General features: G+C 42.7%; 1 protein-coding gene across 1 annotated transcript in view; it reads left to right on the forward strand.

Annotated features, from left to right (window-relative positions):
• Nucleotides 1-2,356: 2,356 nt before the first annotated feature.
• Nucleotides 2,357-23,396, forward strand: part of SLC17A6 (solute carrier family 17 member 6) — a 40,888-nt gene continuing 19,848 nt past the window's right edge. Inside the window, exons 1-3 of the mRNA XM_025459776.3 lie at nt 2,357-3,363; nt 5,933-6,185; nt 7,681-7,799. Coding sequence (XP_025315561.1) covers nt 3,278-3,363; nt 5,933-6,185; nt 7,681-7,799 — 458 coding nt within the window. The 5' untranslated portion in view covers nt 2,357-3,277. The remainder of the gene's footprint in view (nt 3,364-5,932; nt 6,186-7,680; nt 7,800-23,396) is intronic.

A 23,396-nucleotide genomic window follows, 5' to 3' on the forward strand; every position in this document is an offset into this window, starting at 1 on the left:
GTATGGGTGGGAGTAAGAGGGTAAAGGAGGTGTCCAGAGAAAGAAAAGCCTTTTTCATATCACTAAATTAATACTATATGTATAACAACTGATATTTCTTTGCATAAAGATAAGTCTGGTGATCTTAAGGTGACAAAAGTACATTTTTCAGTGCCTGGATTGGAGGATCAGATCAAAATCTGTTGGATGTGCAAATAGTGCCTGAATATATGTGTCTTATATTGGGAGCTATTAATTTAAGAAAAGCCTAAGTGGCATTTTTTGGTCTCAGGTGGCCTAGTAACAATTTTTGTAATTTTCCACATACGATATTTTCCTTTGTTTACGACTTTGCTCAAGATGTCCCCTCTGGTTGGGATGCTCTCCCAGTATCACTGCCCCTCCTCACCCAATTCCACTGGGCTGTCAGCACCTCCATAGAGCTAAGTTTCTATTCAAGTATGAAGACAGACAAGGAAACAGCATTTCCTGGGATCTTTTCTGTATTCTTTTACTCCCAGGCTGGGTTATTTACTTGTCCAATTGCATCCTTAATTGTTTGTAATTGTATTTATGTGTCTATTTCCCATAGCTTCTGAGATCTTTCAGGGAATATTCCCAGAAGCTAGTGCAATTCTTGGCACTAAGTGAGTAATTTTAGAATGAGTTAATCAATATTAGCAATAATTCTGATTCAAGCCCTTGCCCTGTTATCAAGAGAATGGAGGAGCCAGATGACATGAATTTCAATAAAGGTGAATACAACTATTTTACTATAGAAACAATGTTTTCATGTTGGATTTGTATTGCTTGGTACACTCTCAGATAATCTACAGTGCAGAGTTAGCAATTAGGTTTATTGGTGGTTTAGATCTTCAATTATTTGAGGTGAAATGTAAGCAGGAGTGCTGAGAAGAATCAGTTTTATATCACTCTCTTAGCATCACAGATATTTATCTAATTTCTATTTTTGGCATAATTTCCCAGAATTTAAAAATCATAGATCTCCTTAAATGAACTTGATCTAATGAATTTGGACACTAAAGAATTGAAAAATATAAATATTTTGAAAAGCACCCTAGATGAGTAAAGTTCTGATTAGCTCGAACCTTTTATTTGAAAGGAGTTACGTGTGTGTGTGTGTGTGTGTGTGTGTGTGTGTGTTTCCTTTTTCTACTTGATCATCTTTGGGGATATTATTTTAAAGCATTCCAGAGTTTTTAGAAAAACCTGGTTCACTGTTCAATAGGGGTGTATATTTTAATACACGTTTATTAAAATGAGACTAAGATGCCTCTGGTATTCTTTTCTTTATTATAATTCATACTGATGTGTTATGTAACAACTATCAAATTTAATAACAGCAGATGGTTTTAGCTACTTTTGATTATCTTTTTTTGGCTATCTATTCAGTGCATACATATCCATTGTATTGTTTGACCTAATCAGGGAACATTCTTCCATGATTCTGTATTTAGATCCATACTTTTGAGATTTGGTCTCAGAATCCCTAAGAAAAATCTACTCCCCCTGTTGGCTTAAATAAAATCCAAGGATTTTGACCTTGACAATGTGGCTCAAGGGCAATCGGTTTTGTAATCACTTGGCTGAATGGCATCTAAAAGGTCTGTGATTCATGTTAAAGACATTAATAATTAATATAGAGCTAGCATGGCTTTCTTGCTTTGCTTAATGAAGTAGATTCATTGATGCTATACCTATGTATGTGACAACGAAAGTCTTACATGAATGTCTATCTGTAATTCTACTTTAGGGGAAGATGGTACAAAGAAAAATATCACATTTTAAAGGAATATAAGCAACTTCAAATGAATCTTGAAAATATCCTTAGTGGTCATTTGTTAACAAGGACAAGATACAGCCACAAATTTTGCCAGTATATTGATATTATCAGAGTATGCTGTAACTCAGTTAAGCAAAGAATCATAAAATCCTAAGGAATTTATATTAGGATTTTATAAATACCGCCTGTATTTTATTTAACCAAGGGCACTGAGGTTGCAGCTCCTCTTTTCTTTCTCTTTCTCTCCCCTCCCTTCCTGCCTTCCGCCTCTCTTTCTTCCCCTTCCTTCCTTCTTACCAGAAATTAAGACACGATACATGAACAATATAATTATGCATTCTGTGTACATATGTTTTCTATCCAAGGGAGCCCAAGTGCCCCAGAATTCCAGAAACACAAATGCAATATGTTGTAAGCTTCCTTCCCTGAATCACACACACTGTCAGGGCTGGCGGTAGCGCGCTGAGCAGAATGTAGGAGACTGAGGAGTAACTTGTCAATTTTTAATCAAGCCTTCCTCCCTTGAAGAGCCAAATGCACCCAGCCTCTCTGCAAACTCTGGCGATGATGACAGGCTTGGTTTCCATAGCATCCATTCCTGGAGATGCCCACAGGGGTCCTTGGTCAGGGCGATCCACCCAGCTCCCCTAGAAAGTTGGCCACCTGGCCAGCCAGCAGCAGCTTTGCGTCTCCGGGAAACTTACTCTGTCCGTGGTGCTGAACAGTGCGGCCGCGACGCGCTGGCCCGCGCTGCCCGCCGCGCTCGGGAGAGCATCCCTGCCGCTGCCCGCCCCAGAACTGTGTATCCGCTATTTACTCACGTCCTCAAAGAGCAGCAAGCTTTCTCCATCTTAATTCGACACAACCGCAGAGCAGAGTTGCGCCGGCGTGATGGGAGGAGATCACCGGGCAAGAAGGAAAAACTAACAGCAGCATTGCTCACCTGAGACCTCAGATGCTCCCAGGAGTTTTGGAAGCGCTCTGCTCCCTACAGCAAAGACACCATTAAAAAAAAAAGAAAAGAAAATACTATTCTTCTGATTCTGCTTTTACACAAAGATTCTGTGACATGTCTGCTCCTCCGTTTAAAAGCCAGAAGATTTGACAGCAATCAGGTTTTCAAAAACCGGGAATTTGCGTTGTTTTTCAGTGGACTGACTTCCAGGACAAGGACTCCTCTGCACCCGCCCAAATACCAAGGCACTGGTGCGCCCTTTGCCACCGGATCCTCCCCTTCCAATGAGACTTTCTGATTGTGTCTACCAACTCTCCTATTAGGAAACCCGTGGGTTGCATGCAGCTATTCTGTTGTATTCTCTTTCTCACTCCCTCCCCTCTCTCACTCACACTCTTGCTGGAGGCACACCAGTACCGTTCTGCCGAGGAGAAAAAGCCCACAACTACCTAAAGCGATTAAGACAATATGCGCAACTCTCGCCTTTCGTAGCGATCACTATTTAAATCTGGCGAGAGCCAACACCAGTCTTTTCAAGAATGGAGTCGGTAAAACAAAGGATTTTGACCCCAGGAAAAGAGGGGCTAAAGAATTTTGCTGGAAAATCCCTTGGCCAGATCTACAGGTAAGAGAAAGCAAACCCATGTTTGCCTGGGGCTCAGCATGAAAAAAATCTGCAGGGCTATTTCCGTAAACCCTGGTTGCTTTGAGAGATTGTAATATGATCGGAAAGTCTTTGTTGTTGTTGTTGTTGTTGTTGTTGCTCATTGCTCAAGCGGGGCTGCTCTGGAAACCTGCTTATTAATTCGGGAATGTTGCACTAAATGAACCTGTCTGCTTTGTGTGTATGTGTGTGTGGGGTTTTTGTTTTGGTACCTGCAGGTTCTCATCCTTTCTTACCCAGGATTTATCCTCTTTACAATCGAGAAATGATCAGCACCTGTTCAAAGAATCTTTGTTTTGGTGTTTATAGTGACAACAAATTAAATTCCTTTGATGCAGACAAATGAATTTTTTTAAAAAAAATAGAACCTTCAAAAAATTAACCAAGAAATTCCAAAGAGTAATGGCAGAAGGAAATTTAGATCTCAGCTTCAAAGCCACTCAAGTACAGAATCTCCCAGTGGAATCTTCCTTCTGTGCTGAAGGAAGAAGAATCAAAATATATCAATAATTAATAGCTAAAGCGGTTCCTCTCTCAGAACCTAAAACAATGTACATGTATTTTAATTCTTTGACTTCTCCCAGAAGTCTATTTCTTGCCTGTCACAGTGTTTATAAGAAAAGCCATAATAATAACCAGCAAAATGACTTTGAAAGTACTAGAAATGATTTCATTTTCTCAACCTTCCTGTAGTCAATGTAGTAATTATGCTGAAAATTCTACAACTTTAAATCACCTGAAGAATACTACATGAGTACACTTTTCTTAATAATATGAGCAAAATTAAGAAGAGAGGGCAGGGACAGAAGGATAAAACGATTCCAAGAGAGCGCTAATTTTCACATTTGGGATATTGAAGGCTTTAGAAGTGTATAGAAAATGTAAAGAAAATGAGCAATGCACTTCCCGATTTTCCAAATCTCTTTGGATCTGGTGGGCTTCATGGAGGCACCATCATGCACCTATGCGGCAGTAGATACCGCAAGGGCCCTGCAGTCCCGCAGCTGCCCTGGAAAGAGCTGTTCTTTCCCAGCTCAATTGCCATCAGGTGGGGAGTTCAGGTGTCTAGTCTAACTTTGCATATATCAGCTATAAGCCAATGTAAAAAAAAAATCACATTATTTTTTTCTCCCAGAATAAAGAATTTGCCATGTGTTCTGACATTGAGGTTGAACTTAAAAAATAAGAATTAACATGGTTGCAAAAACCTCCATGACCTATCCTCCAGGTGATATTTTGTAGGATTTGGAAGTCTGACATTGTTTTTCTGGTAGCCTCAAATTGCTTGGCAGTCAGCTCCCGACCTGTGCATTCTTGGAATCGATCTTAAAATTTCATTAGCTTTACTCATGTGTTTGGAAACGATTGTGTGTGAATATATCATTGAAAGGGGCGCACAGGAAAATAAACTACACGGTGGATTGAAAAACCTCTGCAAATTGTAAACGGGGAGGTTCTTTGTTTAAATATCGGAAGTATCCGTCTCAAGAGTCCACGATGATTGTCCTCTTCACATTGATTCTCTTCTTCTTTTTTAGTAGACATTTCACGGCTATGTTGTGAACTAGAGCAGCACCCTCAGCTTTTAGGCAAACCATTCCATCACCCCGCTTTCTCCTCCTCCCCTCCCCCTTCCCTCAAGGACGAAACCCTAAAAGGAACTGAATTAGACGGCAGAAATCTTGTGAAACACTATGCAAATTAAAAAAAAACAACAACAACCCAACAACAACCACAAAACAAAGCATAAACGTGAGCTCTACTTTTGGTGGAACACCTTACCAGAGTCGATTTTGGGGGGCACGTTTGTGGGTCTGGGAGTCGCATTTGACGCCTTTGGAAATCTGACATTTTTCGCTGTTTGTAACCGGGATAGTAATGACGCAAGATTGTGAATAATTAATTATTCATGTTCTGGCAGCGGGAAGCTTAGGTGTCGGCCATATGCTGCGGAGGCCTTTGTTTCAAACTCGAGGAACAGGGAGAGGGAAGTAAGGCAGGTGACGGGAGGGCGGACGTCGGGCGGCACCCGGGCCTGGAGCGAGGCGCAGGGTCCCTCGGGGTCGGCGCCCAGCTGCGGGGCGGGGCGGGGCGGGGCGCGCGTCCCTAACCCGGACAGCTGCAGCCTGCGGGGCACAGGCACGGAGGGCCCCGGGGTCCAGCCGCCTTCGCTGGGGGGCGAGGCCCTGCGGGCGGGGGGCGTCCACCCCGGGGCCCACCTGGCGCCGCTCCCGGTTTCCCCACAAGCTACAGACCCCGCGGGAAAGTTAGGCCCGTGTGGGCGAATGCAGGCGCTGCGGGACGGATCCCGAGGCGATGGGGGCGGGGGGGGGGCGCCCCCAGCCAGGTGGTGTTAAAGTTGAAGACGTGCAAGGAGGGGGCCTGGCAGGAGGCTGGAGAGCCGGGGAGGTCCCGAAGCCGGGTGGCGCCCTGGCACCCCAAGCCCCGAAGGAGGACCCTGCCAGGTCCTGGGCGTCGGGGGTGCCTAACCCGCGCATCCTTGCCCCCCGCCCCCCGCTCTGCCGCGCAGGGTGCTGGAGAAGAAGCAGGACACCGGGGAGACCATCGAGCTGACGGAGGATGGGAAGCCCCTCGAGGTGCCGGAGAAGAAGGCTCCGCTGTGCGACTGCACCTGCTTCGGCCTGCCGCGCCGCTACATCATCGCCATCATGAGCGGCCTGGGCTTCTGCATCTCCTTCGGCATCCGCTGCAACCTGGGCGTGGCCATCGTGGACATGGTCAACAACAGCACCATCCACCGCGGGGGCAAGGTCATCAAGGAGGTGGGCAGCCGCGGCACCCGCCTGGGCCCCAGCGTCCCCACCGCCCCCGCCGGCGCCGCCCTCCTAGGACAGGGACCCACCTGGGGGCCGAGTCGCTCCCTCTGCGCTTCTGCTCCCCGGGCCTTCCTCTGCGCACCTGCCAGGTGCAAAACAGCATCGAGCTCCCTATATATATATATATATATATTTTTTTTTTTTTTCCTTTCTGAAGAATGACTTCATACGAGAAGTCGCCTAATTAATGTCTGCTGAATGTCAATCGGAATCTTTTCCGGTCACTCGCAGGAGGAGGGCTGCGTGTCAGTGATGATGGGGTCCCTCTGGTGTCCTCCAATTCCGGCCAAACATTCCCAGTAAAAAAAAAAAAAAAAAAAAAAAAAAAAAAAAAAAAAAAAAAAAAAAAAAACGAAACAAATCCAAAATCAAACCAACGGGGAGCCTAAGGGCTTTGAGGAGCGGGCCACCGGGGTCCCAGGCCCGCCCCCTCCTGATGGCTGTGCGGAGGGGCCCTGGGGACAGGAGACTCAGGCCTCAGAACCACCGACACCTGTGGGGCTCGCTCCCCGCTCGGGCCCGGGCGAGCTGCAGCAGGGCAGAGCCAGGGTGCAGGGGGGAGGGGGGTGGTTCGGGGACGACCGGGACCGAGGAGACACCCCCCCCCCCGCAAAGTGCATTTGGTTTCAAAATAGGAATCAAAGGGAGCAACGCGCTCCTCAGCTGCCCAGGCGAGCTCAGCGCTCCTGGGCCTTTGGGGCGCCGGCAGCGAAGGTTCTCTCGTGGCGGCGCGGGCTGGCGCGGGGGGGGGGGGGGGGGGGGCGGGGGTGTCAGGTCTTGGGCTTCGGACACCGTAGGGCCCCCCCGGACCTTCCCGTCCCCACTGGCCGCCCCCACCCTCCGCCAGGTCCCCGGGCGACCCGGGTCTCTGCGGCCTGCGCGCGTCCCCAATCTGCAGGGACGATGCTTTTTGCTCTGGCTCCTCCGACGTCCTCACCTTCCGTCCCAAGGGCCCCACGTCCCTTCCTCAGCATCGCCCTGCTTGGATTTCATTCTGGAAACGACCTCAGCTGCTGCCTTAGTGCTGGCAGGCCTTAGCTAAAGGGACCCGGCTCAGGGGTCCCCGCCCGCAGCCCGCAGCCCGCAGCCCGCAGCCCGCAGGCGACTGCCTCCCCGGAGGGCACTAACCTCCACACCTGGAGCTCAGAGGGGAGGCTCCTGCCTCGGGGTGATCGCACCCGCCTGATGGGGAGGGGGGAGCTGGGGGAGGGCAAGGCCAGGGCCCAGCTCCCTCCTTAACTGCCAGATGTTTCCAACAAGCAGTTCAAAGCCGCGTGTCTCCCTCTACAAGAAGGTCTACGTTCAATTCTGTTAGAAAACGAAAAGTCGGCCACCCCCACCTGGGGAGCGCGGGGGGCACCCCGGGGCGCCAGGGGCCCCGCCTGGGGTGTGCGGCCCGAGCACTGACGATGCTCTTTCCCTCCCCTCCCCTCCCCCCCAGAAAGCCAAATTCAACTGGGACCCGGAAACCGTGGGGATGATCCACGGGTCCTTCTTTTGGGGCTACATCATCACCCAGATCCCGGGCGGCTACATCGCGTCTCGGCTGGCGGCCAACAGGTAAGGGCGCTCGGGCTGGCGCCCCGGGAGGGGCGGGCAGGGAGTCCCCGCGGCGCCCGCCCTGGCAGGTGCCTCCTCACAGAACCCGGCCCCCAGGGCGCGGGGAGGGGCCAGACGGGCCGCGGGGCTGGGCGCACAGGGGCGCGGGGGTGCGCGGCTGGGGGGCGGTGACACCTGCGGCTCTGGCCAGAGCATCCCTCGGGCCCCGGCTCCTCCGACGCGGGCCCTGGAGCCGCCTGCAAGGTGCTCGGTGCTCGGGGTCTCGAGGACGCGCTTCCAGGGGGGCAGCGGGATCTCGGGGGCGCGGGCGGGGCGAGTCCACCTGCTGCTGAGCCAGTAGGTGGGGCGGAGGTGGGGTCCGACCCCGCGACGCCCTGAGGCTTCCAGCCCCGCAGCCCAGGTCCCAGCAAAGCTCCCGGAAAGCCACCGGGGTCACCTGCGGAGACACCCCGGAGTAGGGGGCGTGAGGACGCAGGGGGTGCGGAGCTCTAGGAGCACACCTGGCCACTGCAGGAGGAGGGGCAGCTGTATTTGCTTCACTCTGTAGATATGAAGATAAATAAAACTAAATTAATCTTCCTTAAGTCTGAAGGATAAAACTGAGAAAGAACGCCCGCACTCCCCTCTTCAAGTGTTGCTTCATAGAGACACCCCCCTCCCCCCCCCTCCCCCCGCAGAAGACTTAGGGTCTTTCTTTGGACTTTGTACCTGTGACTTCACCTCTCTCGCCCCCTCCAAAGCCGGATATTCCGGGGAAGGGATCTTGACCTGGGCACCTCTCTCCTCTTTGCTTTTGTAAACTGGTCCCTCCTCATTTCTCAGTAAAATCTCCGAGAAGGCCTCTTTCAGTGGCTTTTGTCATCTAGGATCCCTTTCACCAGCGGTGACTTCCTGCTCAAGATGTTTCCGCCCTCTCCTGTCCAAAGCCCAAGGAAGAATTCTTGCAAGTTTATTTTAGGCTTCAGAATCCTTGGGCCAGGATTTTTAGACAGTCCTTCAAAATGACAAAAGAAGAGAGTGAAAGATTAGGAACGGTGCCTTTTGAATATCATCTTTCCCCTGACATCATGATGGTTTGTACTCAGAGCCAACAGGAGACAAACTATTCTTTTAAAAAAGGAGTTAGCTTAAAATGAAAATCATTAAACTCTTTAGAGAAGCCAATTCTATGGATGGGATAACTCAAATAAAGGGAAATATTTCCTTAAATAGTCCTGGTAATGAACATGCTACACTTTTGGCTGTCATATCCCCAAGGCATAAGGTCTTGAATTGGGTTTTTTCTCTCCAAATTCTTTTCTAAAACAAAACAAACTTCACGGAAAGATAGTCCAAATATATGTATACGAACTATTTTCACTTCAGGCTTCAGGGGAAAACAAGCAACAATTCACACACACAGAGAAAAAATGATATAGGAAACTATGTAATGTGAAATGAAAGGATAATGGCTGTGCCTTTAAGGTGTTTTTTTTTTTTTTTCCCCAGTCAAAACCCTCAGCTTGCCAATTGTTAAAATGCTAACATTTTCCTGCCAGGAAAAAACACCAGGGATGCCCCAGCTTTTCCCTCTTTGTAACACTAGGAGGTCAGTAAACAGGTTTTCCTGGCTTAAAAAAAAAAAAAAAAAAAAAAAAAAAAAGCAAGCTCCTCTCTATCATTTGTATTATGTTTAATAAAGACTGATGCTAACTCAGGTTCTGATATATTTGGTAGATTTTCCTTAAAGGAGAAAAGTGTGAACTTTAGAAGTCATATTTGGATCTGAATTCACCTTACCTTTATACAGATATTCAAGAGAGGGAAACTTAATGTTTTCAATGTCTTGTGTTCTCTAAGACTGAGAAAACTACAATTTATTATAAAATATGACAACGTATAGAAAATATAGACTAACTTCCTTATCAGATCTTAGCGCGTTGATATATTTGCCTCATTTAAAAGAATATAACAAAACATTACAAATACAGTTGAAGCCTCCTGTGAAGACAGGTTTGAGAAATATATAATAGTCCCTTTTCTCATGATGAAAGTATCATATTCTAAGAAAAATATATAAAAATCAAATATAATAAAAATCATAGATTATACAGAGACCTTATTGTTAACATGTTGGTAAATATCCAAACAGCCCTATGTATGCTATCTAGAATTTTATCTTAGAACTTGTTTTTTATTAACATAAAATCTGAGAGATTTTTAGAATTGGTCTGAAAGTTATACATTTCCCATTACGATCGTTTTTCAAAAAAACTAAAAGCAACATACAAGACCAGTTTTCCACCTGCAAATATTGTGCGCCCATTCAAATAAACTTCTCCCTGTAGATCATCTAATCATAGAACAATATTTCCCTTGGGTGGGGTACTGGGGACAGATTCCTTTCCCTCTAGGTGTAAAAAAAAGCTCACTTTGGAAAGTGTTTGCCATCACAGGTATGGGAGGAAGCGGAGTAGAGGAACTGAGGTGTGTGGAGACTGCTTCTCTAGAGAGAAGGGCTCCTGGATACACCTCCTGGCTCGTGTCTCAATGAAAAACCATTGGCAATGATGTGGCTTCTCTATTTTATGCTTTCAGCAAAAGCAGCTGAACCCTTGGTCAGAATACAGATCCTTGGTCCCTTTTCTGGTCGGACTTTAAGTATTCTTGTTTTCCTCCTCATTGAGGGGGAAAAAATGGGGAGTCACGGGGAGAGGAATCTCAGTCCCAGAGGAGGACCTTTGCATCATTTTTTCCTTTGTCTTTTCTTAAAGGGCTATTGCATATTGTGAGCAGGAGAATTTAGTTACCTCCCTGGAGGGCTTTGGGGTGAGGAGTCAAGGAAGATTCCTGACAAAATCTGCAGTGTTTTTAGATGAGAACAGATTTACTCCAGTGATAACAATGTGTTGGGGCAGATCAATGTTGTCTTTAAACAGGACCGGACAATAGGCTTATAATAGTAATCAAGATAATTACACATGTGAAATAGCTAAGGGTTATTTTTACCTTGCATTTAGACTGATGAGGGACCTAGGCAAGTACTTAACAGGAGAAACAACAGAATTTTTGCAAAAGGCCTAATGAAAGATGGTCAGATTTACCAAAGGATATTTGGTCAACCTTATGTTTTTAATGGACTATATTGTCTTCACAAGACTATTCTTCCTTCTGTCTAGGTGGCAATATTATATAAACCCTATTTAAAAATTTTCCCCATTCTGCTCATGCTTCCTTGATCTGCCAATGCTGATTTAGTTTTTTTACAGGCACTTCTTGCCAGCTGTCACATCAGAATTTTAATTATGTATTAATTTATTTAATTATTTTTGTTTTGTCCAATTAAGTGTAAGCTCCTTGAGAGCAGGTGGTTGTATCCACGCTGTTTTCATGGTTGTACCCTAGCATCATAGACAGCCTGGCCCAAGACAGGTATTTGTTGAATAAATAAAATGAACACCCCCAACAAAGCATTTGGGCTTTTTAAAAAGAGCCTAGAGCAGAGTGTTTAAGAGACAGGTTCTAAAGACCAACCATGTGGATTCAGACTCTTGAATGTAGTACTTAATCACTGAATGCTATAAAACATTATTTAACTCCTCTGAACTTCAATTTATGTTTCTGGAAGAGGGGACTAATCAAACTACCTACTTGATATGAGTATCATGGCAGCTAAATAAGAGAATACATGTGAAGTTCTTACAAGTGCCTGGCCCTCATTAGTTATTGGCTGTTATCATTTATTATTAATAAGGTCCTAAATTCAGAAAAAAAATGAAAGAATGAATAACGTCTTGAGGCCATTCAATATTCCTTATGTTTAAGTTGGTCTTTGGTATTAGTAATACAAAAGGATTATTTCTACTGTGATAAAAATGCAAATCTTTCACCCGTTGGATTTCTAGCTTGAACATTATTTTCCCATACACATTATTTACACATTATTGTTCAAAATAATAACAAATGCCTTAAGTCTCATTTGAAGGACTGTCTTAGCAAAGCTTTTTAGCCAAGGGTAAAGAGAGTGCTAGTGATTCAGTGCTTTCAGTCTTTGAATTCTAGTCAGGCACCAGAAAAACACTTAGAGAAATCCATTTTAAGTTTGAGATTAGACTTCTCTGTTGAAAGTCATAGTTTATTTCCCTCTACTCCTCTCGTTAATTTAAAAAGTGTTTAATTGCTGGTACCGCATTTTGTCTTTTCGGGTATTTCTTGGGTTTCTAACTTGATTTTTGCTAAAGTAAAACAAAAAGAAATAGTTCTTTATTTGCATAAGAGATTGAGGATCCTATGTGTCTGTAGCAAGTGGTGAACTTCAGCTAACAGGAAAAAAAAAAATCCCTATTAGAGAAAGATAAGGTTCATCTAATCCAATCTTCTCCCTTAGGGACCAGGAAAGGAACTAGAGAGTCAGGGAGGTGGTGACTTGCCCAAGATCACAAAGAGATTGGCACCAAAACTCAGATATCCAGTAATGCATGACCTCAGGTTATCTCTACACTGAAATTTAATATCTCTGCCTGAAACTACGTGCTTCACGGCGAAGTTCACTTTCAGCAGCGAGCTGAACCATCTGCTCTCTCAATGAGTGCCTACAATCCATCATGCCCCAAATCCAGGACAAAAATCCAAGAATTAGAAAGAGAAGCCTTTAGCTGGCCCAAGGGATCCTTTGGTTTTGGTGGCAGGAGAAACATACTGTATTTTTTGTGTGTATGTAGGCAGGGACTCCCAAATGGTGTGGCTTCAGGAATGATTCTGTTCCCTTCTCTACAAGACACAAAAACCCAAACATGATAATGACTTAAACATATAGTGTGATTTTTCTACAGGAGAAAATGTGGCATTTAAAACTTTTTCTCCCAACCTACTAACGTGGTCTCCTGCAAGATTTCAGAGATTTGAGTATCACTGGGCAGGGGTGTGGGTGGGTAGGTAGTTGGGGTAGTTTAGACCTTTTATCTGCAAAAAAGAAGAAATTCTTCCTTGGGATTTTGATAGATACAACTCAATTCATACCACCATCATGAGAGAGAGAGAGAGAAAGAGAGAGAGAGTAGTTTAGACTTAAAAAAAAAAAAGCAATGAATTCAAATGCATGGATTTTAAAACAAGTAATGTGACTTTGCATTTATAAAAATGAAATGGAGTATACTTTAGGTAAGAGTATACTCTGGCCTTCCTGATTCTGAAAAATTCTCCTGTCAGAGGGATTTTTCAGAAAGAGAGGGATGAAGATATTTTAAACATAACATCTTCATACTTTAAGCCCAGAAAGGAACATTTTTCCTGGTGTTATTCTCTTCCCTTCACAGAAATAAAACAATGAAGATGCGCTTTATTTATTGGAATAAGCTTTGGAAATGAATTCTTAAGTGACATTACTAAACACAAATGCAAACATTATCTATCTATCTATCTATCTATCATCTATTATCTATCGCTCATTTACTTATCCATTGCAGCATCTATCGCAAGCAGAGGTTCCTTAACCCTTCCAGTGAGAAACATTTGCAAATTCCTTTTGTCTGAGAAAATAATTCAGACTGGGAACAGAAAGCTGCGGCAAGAGACCACCGTCCTGCTGCGGTGGAAATGGTTTCTCACCATCCAGTCCTGTAGGGCCAGAGGTGACTGTTTCACTCATCTGGCAGCCTATCGGATATCTCACCGCCTCCTCATTGTGGGTTCTATGTCTTAGATGTCTGGGACTGTGCGGAAGAGACCTTCCTTTTTTCCAACAAAAGAAAATACCCTTTCCACAAGATGAATAAATGGATTGAGAGGGGGAGGGGTCCCCAAGGGCTTGCACGTGGTTTGCTGACAGGAGCTTCTCTTTCCTTCCATCCTCCTCTCCTCTCACCCTTTACTAGCTCTGGCTTCCCCTGCAGGCCGCCACATCCAACTACTGCAGTGCAGAGGCAGCCTGGGGAGGGGGGGACGTGATTCTGAGGGAGGAGAGAGTCAGGTGGGCAGCTGGTACAATGATTCTCCCGCTGCCATATGCCACTGTTGGGGCTGTCTAATTTCTCTGTCATGAGTGATGAAGTCATTTTTACAACTTAATGATGTACCAAGGGACCCAGAGGGCTGGCTTGTGCCTGTGTATTCCTTTTAAAATATGGGAATGGGGCATCAGATGTGACAAAGGGAGGCGCCTGAGCCCTGATTTGATTAGATTAAATAGATTAAACAGCCTGCATCAGTCTATTCCTACAGACCCTCTAGGACAGGATTAGTGCCACACCTGGGGTGAGGAACACTAGTTCCCTGTTAAGTGACAAGTCATCGTCCAAATGGAAATGGTTTGATTGATTTGGGGAAAATGAATATCATCTGCAGAAGTGACAGGTCACCAGTGTGCCTGTCACCTCTAGCAGGCAAAGCCTTTTGGGGTGGGCTTGGTAGCTGAGGGTGTTCGTGGTTCTGGGTCATAGAGAAATAATATGACTGAGAATTTCACAGCTAACTCACCCTGGACACACCAAATGTTAATCATCAGTCAGGGTGTGATGCAGGTTTTCAGCAATTACATCTGCTTTTCCAAACATTTCTGTAGCAGGGACACTATATGCTTCTCCCTTTTGGGAATCTGTTTAGTAATATAGAGCCTCCTACCACACCTACACACACATACACAAACCCCTGTTCTTGAAGTCACTCTATGTAAGAGAATATAGTAATTTCACACTGGAAGACAAGAACAGAGAGAGGGAGAGAGAGAGAGAGAGAGAGTAACAAGTAGAGGAAAAACAAGTTGAAATTAGGTTTTAACTTGAAAATAAGCAAATTGAATTCATTTTAGTATTTCATTTGCTGCAGGAGAAATCATGAGGAAAACAACAATTTTAAGTAGCTTTCAAGTGGTTTATCATTTTGAAAAGCAATCTTAATAAGCAAATGACCCTTATTCTATTTCACAGAGATTATGATGTTCCCTGAGAAATGGAGAACACCCATCAGTTTCTCATCCTCTTCCTAAGGCATTTGAAATGTTAAGATTTTTCACATTTAGTTTGCATGTTTTTTTTTCTTTGCCTTTTTTTTCCCTTGGTGCAATTACTGACACTCATCTCTGACTTATATTTATACATGTGGGTTTTTCAGGTGGAACTCTAGCTGCCAATTATAAGGAGAAGGACATTAGGCGAAAAGAAATATCATTGCTAGTAGAGATGCAACTTACTCTGGGGGACTTCAAGTTTGGCAAAATTTATTTAATTAATAACTACATGGCTTGATTATTCAGTGAAAGAAATGGTTTAGTTTATTTTATTGCTGAAAAAATTTTGTGTAATTCAGCTAGAATTTTCATTGATGGTTTATTTTTATATGTGGTGCTGATATGAATATATTGCCTGATGTTATACATGCTGATATAAACACTGCCTTATATTTTAGAGAACTCAGATTTATAATTTAGAAAGTAAATATATATATATTAAAATAGGCAGATATTTACTTGGGGATATTTGTTTCTAGAAAATTTTTTTTTAATGTAGAGTATAATATTTCTCTATTTACCTATACATTTTTCACCTTTACTTGGAATAAGTGGTGGATCAGACCATAAGTGAGCTTCTTAACTGACATGAATTATAAAACAAACAACAACACAAAACCCAGAATATAAACCAGAAGTCAGCTTAATTTTACAAATGTGCAATTGGTTACTTATATTGAATAGAGTCTTAAATTTCTATTCAAAATCAGCATTCATGAAAACACTCTCAAATAAACTACATTATTATTTGTCTGCCATTAAATTTAGCATTCGGCCTATTGAGAAACATTGAAAATGTACCTGAGGAAATCCACAGTGAAATTTCAAAAGACAATTAAGATTGTAAAAACGAACCTAAAAAGCAGCATTGATGCTCTTCTTAGTTCTACTGAAGTCAAGCAGTGACATGATTACTTAATTTATATGATGGAGTAAAAGACAGCCTTCTCCTTCTCTGTAGTTAAAAAGAATTTAGAAATCTAGCTTTTAGATCAAAATGGGGAAAAACAAAGCCAGCTCAACTGAATGGAAACATAGAAGAGCTACTCTAACCAGGCACAGTGGAGAGGGGTGAGTGAGTATCAGAAAGCTTTTCAATCAATGTGAAGTAGATCATTCAGGGATAACATTTCTACCTCTCCCTAAAGAGTACATTTGTATTGGGGTGGGAAGAGAGAGGATATGAGTTGTAAATTGTTTTTGTAATTGCCTTAGTTCCTCATTTCAGGAGACAGATGAAATTAGACAGATTCATTTACAAGACTAAATATACTTTATCACTAAACTTTTTACATACGTCATCTTTCTTCTTCATAAATACTCTGTAAGGCAGACATTCTTAACACTCGTTTTATTGATGAGAGAACTGAAGGCAAAATAGCAGTTATTTCCCCAAAGATCACTAGCTGATAATAGGAAAAGCTGGAGTATCAACCCCAGTATATCTGATTTCAAAGGATGTGCTTTTTTATTAAACACATTTCTCCCTTTTTAAAAAAAAACACATTTCTCCTATTAAAAAAAAAAACTTTAGCGTGTGTTCTTTAAAACATTTGTTTTACAGTTTCTTAAAAAAATTCACTGTATTATTTAGTGCTAGGCTAGGCTCATAGGGAAGAACATGGCTGTGGAATAATTTAAAACATTTTTTCACGATTCTGGTTTTTAGACAAGCCTTCTAATCAGAATAAACTTGGAAACCTATTATGGTAGAGATTGCTTTCAGGGCAGCAGCGCTGTGAAATGCAATTGTGTGTCAATGTTGAAACCAGTGCTAGAGATAATGAAATTCACATGAATATTAAATATTTCTTGGTATATAATCTATTTCCTTCTGTTGCGATATCAAAAATATATTCAATGCTTATGTTTGTTTATTTGTTTGTTTTGGTTGACATCGGGCCAAACGAAACGAACGACTGTCAAGCATAATACAATATAGATGATGACATTAAATATTGATAAATGGTGGGATTCTTTAAGAGGACAATATGTCATCTCTGAAGCATTACCGCCTAATTTAATTTTGAAAGCAGAGCTTTAGCGACAGTGGTTTCAAAGGCTGATGAGGATGCTGTGATAAACAGAGAATGTAAATGGCAGTCGGTTTCAGAAGATTCTACAGTGTTGTTGGGAAGACAAGGATGAGGCCAGACTGGGCCACGTACTTGAACTCAGCAACTCTCTCAAGTGAGGATTTGATAAATATCCGCAAGAATACTCTAAATTCTAGTCCATAGCCTCCATCCTACAGTTATTCTATGAGAGTAACTCAGCTTCCTAGGATTTTTAGGATACCCAGAACAGCAGTTCATCTCTACTAAAAGCTCAAGAACAAAGAAATGATCAGTTGATTGAAATAGATATTGGGATAACAAAGGTTCAAAGAAGAAAGATCTGTTATCACCCACATATACCTCAGAAAGGGAAGTTATTATCGCCTTCTGTTTTAAAGTCTTCGAACAAAAGTAACTGGGTAGCCATTTCCTAAGAGCATGTCATGTATAAAGCATTCTGATAGCAACATGGGGTTTGAAAACATGAAATAAAGACCCAGACTGTGTTCCCCAAGGGGCACAAACAATGCAGGGTTAGGGGAATATGTGATGTCTTGAATTAAATCTTATAAAAGCAATCTACAGTGCTTGAGGAGTCTCTGAGAGACGTGATTAGCTGAAAAAAGAGGTGTACATGTGTGTGTGTGGCGGGGGGTAGGTATTAGGGATAAGGGTGGAGGCAAAGCTATTACCAAGACACATATAATTCATTTGGATGATGCCTGTCCATGTAAAAAAAAAAAAAACATTTTGTTTCCCGCCAGATATTTTAGATTGTCTATTGAGGCACAGATCGGGAGCCCGATGCAGTGCAATCCACTCTGTAGGCCTTCGGACTGGGCGATAGAATTTTTTCTCTATGTCTTCATGCACTTTAAGCTGATAGGATTTCAAGATGACATGAAACAACTCTGAATCCATTGTTGCAGAAACAATACTATTTAACCAGGACAAAAGCACTCTGGGAAAAAAAAAAAAAAAAAGGGCAAAGAAGAAGAATTCTCTGAAAACTCTAAGGAATGTTGGGAAATTCCTGTATAGTGATAGCTGATATTTATAAACCATTTACTCTGAACCAGACACTGTCCCCTTTCATAACTAATTCGTTTAATCTTCCTGATAGTCCTTTGAAGTATGAAAACTTACTACTTCTATTTTACAAATGGAAAAAGTGAGGCTTAGTGAACTTAATAACAGCTTGCCCAACACTATACCTAGAAGGAAATCAGAGTTGGAATTTGAATTCACACACCGTAACCACAGCTTTTATTCTTAATATTATGTTGTGCTGTTTCTATGTCCCCAGGAGAAATACAGCAGCTGCTCAGTCGATTCGGTCAGTGAGGGCAGTCCAAAAGAGGCCAGAGAACTTCACTTTGGGTCTTGTTTCAACCATCAAATGGCAATTTGTTTTGTAAAGGATATCGCCCCTGTTAGCAGGTGTTTCCGTTCCATTCTTGCCCCTCCCCTCTATAAATAAGGGTAAACTCCCTTTTGCAGTGGTGTCTACCTCTGTCCATTTTAGGTTTGTCCCCAGCCCTGCCCCAGATCTGCTCTTTTTATGCTGTCTTGGGGGGAAAATCTAGCATAATACTGCTAAGCCCATGATTCTCAAGTCAGGAAAAGTAACATCAGCGTCACCTGGGACCTAGTTAGAACTGCAGATTCTCAGGTCCTGACCCAAACCTACTGAACCAGAAGCTTTGGCACCCAGCAGTGTTTGGACAAACCCTTGAAGGCGGTGATCATGAAGGATGAAATCTGAAAAATCACCATGCTGAACTATTTTGTATTCTGGGACTCCTACTCCATACTTAGTTCTATTTCTTCCATTTCTCTTTTGAAACCTAGACTTGGCTCATAAGGAGACCAAACCTTCCCTAAATAAGCTTCTCAGGTTGACTACTTTGAAACATAGGGCAGGAGTAGAATCCTCTTTCACTCCTCACTGCTATCATCCATTATCCAAGTTGTTTTTGTCTTCCCAAATTGTTGCCATTTTACCTGCTGCTGCTGGCACCGTGTGAGTACTAGTTCTGCTGCTGTGACAGTAGAGGAGAGCTTAGCGGGAATGTGTCTAGGATCTACAACCAGCCTGAGTAAATGCAAACCGTACTTCTCCACTTATATTTATGTGACTGTAGCAAGCTATTTAAACTCACTTGTACTTGTTCTATGAAATAATTACAGCAGTAGCTGCAATCCTACAGCAAACTGATCCTATTGTTACTTTAAAATGAGAATCTAGAACAGTGACTGACACACACTAACACTTCCAGTAACCATTGGTGATTTAGTATTATTTCTACCTGACTGGCTCACATTTATGGATTTATTTTTACATGTAGGTCACCTTTCAAGTGTATTATTTTTAGCCTCACAGCAACCCTATGACATGTAATACATGAATTTATCAACATTGTACAGATTCTAACGCCCCTTAAGTGTATGCCAGGTGTTCTTCTGGGTGCTTTACTTGTAATAACATGTAGGTTCTGTTAATATCCTCATTTTGAACGAACTAGGGGTGGTGGAAGGGGAGGTGGGCGGGGGGTGGGGGTGAATGGGTGACGGACACTGAGGTGGGCACTTGACGGGATGAGCACTGGGTGTTATGCTATATGTTGGCAAATTGAACCCCAATAAAAAATAAATTTATAAAAAAAATCCTCATTTTGTTGGCAAGGAATGAAGTGTAGTTAGTTAAACAAACTACTCGAGATCATTCGAGTAATAGATGACAGAAATGAAATTTGAAGCCAGGCAGTCTCGTCTTAGAAACCATGCTCTTGACCATTATGTGACTCTGCCGTCTTATAGGCAAGGAATCAGAAGCCTAGAGAAGTTCACTAATTTTCAAGTCACATAGTTATTAAGGAACAGAGCTTGGGTCCTATAAAAATTTCTGTACCATAATTATGTTACTTTCTCCCCCTCTACCACCGTTGGTGACTTTGGCGCCTTGCTCCTCTGTAACCCATCATCTTGTCTAAATTTACATGGCTCTTGATCACTTTCTGTCGCACTGGCCTCACAGATCCCTCTCCCCTTAATTCTAGTAAGCTTTCTGCTTACTTCCCTCAGAAGGCTTAATCATTATCTTCTACAATCACTCTAAATTGCATCATCTCCTGGGTGCCATGGACTTCCAGACTCTGCTCTTCCCCTCGTTCAATCTGTATTTCCTCAAGTCTTCCTCACACCTTCCTTGTTCATAATCTCACTCTTGGTGGTCTTACTTCTCCTACTCAGGGTACAGGGGCCACCATGTCCAGCCATTTTAAATACTGACCTAGTTTCTGACATAGAATGAAATCTCTTGCACTGTTTGAACCTTTGCTGATCCATTTCCTCTTTTTGGAAGTTCTTACTTCTTCCTTTTAACATTCATCTTCCAAGGCCCGGTGTGAAAATATTTCCTGTGAAGGGCTCACTACTTGGTCACTCCAGCTGGATTGGGTCTTTTCCTCCCTTGCTTTTCACTTTTACTTCTCTTATGACCTTTGGCTTAAGTTATTTCTTGCTACTTGTCTTTCCCTTCCTTTCCCCTACCACACCAAGGGCCATCCTATCTTTTCTACTAAGTGCCTAATAGCATCGTACCAATGACAGAGCACAGATTTTCATGTCAGAGAGCCCTGGATTCCAGTCTCCACTTAATGCTTGCTTGTGTCTTGCACAATCATTGTCTCCGGTTTCTTATTTGTAAAATGAGAAGAATGTGCGGCTCAGAGAGTAGTTGTGAGGATTAAATGAATTAAGGTAGGTGGAGTGAGTATAGTAAGAGCTTTGTAAGCTTTAGCTCCCTTTTCCTCCTCAGCACAGTACCCTACTCTAAATATAGTCTCACAAAGAATTGGAGTGTGAATGCATAAATGAATGTTGAATGAAGTGGCTGCTTTAATTTTGGCTGTGTGTAGCACAGCAAGAGAAAGCTTGAAGGCTTCCTGTACTGAGCAAGAATTTTGATAATCAGAATTTTAATTACTTGGATATTGACTTGGATAACAATGATATGAAATTTTAAAAAGATGAGGTTCTGAAAAATCCCATGGATTTCATTCTTTTTTTAAAAAAAGGATTTTATTTATTCATTTGAGAGAAAGACAGAGGGGGAGCATGAGCAGAGGGAGGAGTAGAGGCAGAGAGGGAAGCAGACTCCCCACTGAGCAGGGAGCTAGATGTGGGTCTCAATCCCAGGAACCGGAGATCATGACCTAAGCCAAAGGCAGATGCTTAATGGACTGATCCATCCAGGTGCCCTACAATGGATTTATTCTTAAATAGAAGAAAAGTCAATGCATTTCTTTTTTTTTTCTTTTTTTTAATTTTTTATTTATTTATGATAGTCACAGAGAGAGAGAGAGGCAGAGACATAGGCAGAGGGAGAAGCAGGCTCCATGCACCAGGAGCCTGATGTGGGATTCAATCCCAGGTCTCCAGGATTGCGCCCTGGGCCAAAGGCAGGCGCCAAACCGCTGCGCCACCCAGGGATCCCAGTCAATGCATTTCTATGATCCAATAGCAACTAATAATGAAAAAGGGATAGGTAAAAGAATTTAGGTAGAAGTAGGAAGCATTTAGACATGTCACAAGATTGTATAATTAGAAACACTACTCAGGGCAAGGGTGGAAAATAAACTTTAAGAGTGACCTGTTGGTGTTTTATTTCAGGAATAGTAGGATGAGTTCAGGTAGCTTTGTGAAGATTATTATTTAAATTTACAGTTAGAATTCCGAAACACATTACTAACTGCACTTGTGCATAATCAGATGAAGACCCTAGTGGTAAAACCCACTGGCTTTGGAGTCAGAGAGAATAGATTTGAGCCAAGGCTCTTCTACTTGGAACTGATGAACAACGCGTGCAAGTGATTTCACTTGTCTTGGGCTTACTTTCTTCATCTACAAAATGGATGTATGAAAAATATCCATCTCATTTGGTTGTGAAGTGGATTTTATGGCATGTGAAGTGTTTGCATGGTGTCTGGCAAGTTGAAGAAGCACTTACTAGGTTTAGGTCTAACTCTAGTAAGTGCTCAACAAATAATTCATGACTGATTCGGTTCTGCTGGTGGATGATTTTGTTCCCCAAGGAAAATGTTGCAATTTTTGTAGACATTTTTAGTTGTTACAACTTGGGGGCAAACACTACTGGCTTCTACTGCAGAAAGGTGATAGGTGCCACTAGACACATAATGCACAGGAGAGCGTCTCACAACAAAAATTATCCATCCCGAAATATCAGTAGAGTAGAGGCTGAGAAATGGGTAAAATTCATGTCTCAATGGCCTATCTAGAAATGCAGTATTTTAAAACTCTTCAAATGGAGAGAGTGAGGGTTGAAAGTTAAATTCATAGAAAATAAACTTCCTGCATCATACTTTCAAGAAATTATTGGAAAAGAAGACACACATGTTAGATAAACTTGGATATGAACATTTTGTGGGCTTTTTTGCAAGCCTTAGCATACAAAAAAAAACCATTTGGATTTTTTTCTTTTTTTAAAGATTTTGTTTATTTATTTATTTATTTATTTATTTATTTATTTATTTATTTATGAGAGACACAGAGAGAGAGGTAGAGACACAGGCAGAGGGAGAAGCAGGCTCCCTGCAGGGAGCCCCATGTGGGACTCGATCCCAGGACCCAGGATCACACCCCAAGCCGAAGGCAGACGCTCGACCACTGAGCCACCCAGGCATCCCATCACCTGGATTTCTTAATAAAACACAGATTTTCAGGCTTCACTCCCAGCATAGTCTGATTTAGAAACTCTGGTGTGAAAAATCTGCATTTTTAATAAGCACTCCAGGGAATTCTCCTGCAGCTGGTTCATGGACAACAGTTTGAAGGGATTCTTCCAAAGGGCTAAATGAAGTGGATGCCTAACTCCTATAAACACTTTCAAAAATTCTGTAGCATCATGTAGCTCTGGTTCTCATTATCCTTAAAGGCTGAAGCGCGGTCAGTCTCTTTTATTATTGAGGATCATAAGCAACGTGGGATCCATCTACAGAAAATACAGTCAGCACGAGTTTGGCAGTACCCAGGCAGCCTCTCAATATGACCAAGACCCCAGTGTCATCTGTCCTACCTGCCTTCATCCTCCCTGTGACATGGGTAAAACACTCCTACTCCCAGAACAGCGTAAACATGTTCATCTCGCAGCCTTTGGGAACTTGCACTGTTCACCACTAGGTCCAGGAAACATGCTCCATGCACTTTCTCCTATTTCCTTTCAGCCTTAAAGGAAACCTCCAAAGTATCCTGGGCTTTGCACACAAGAACATTTGGATTACATTTTTAAGAGAGGTGAAAATTCTTTCAATGTGAAAGTAATGATCAATAAAAACACATTTTAAGTCAGTTTTTATAACAATTTTGGGTTCTTATTTTACAAAGACACATTATATGATTTTGCATGTCTTTTCTGGAAAAATAAATTCATATTCAGCAGAGGTTTAATGTCACTGGAGGTGTGGCATTGTAATGGGAGTAATCATTTTTAGAAATAGAAAGATTCTATTTTGCGATAGACTTTTAGGAGATACGTTA

The sequence above is a fragment of the Canis lupus genome, chromosome 21, assembly GCF_003254725.2.
Source record: "Canis lupus dingo isolate Sandy chromosome 21, ASM325472v2, whole genome shotgun sequence".
NCBI lineage: Eukaryota > Metazoa > Chordata > Mammalia > Carnivora > Canidae > Canis > Canis lupus.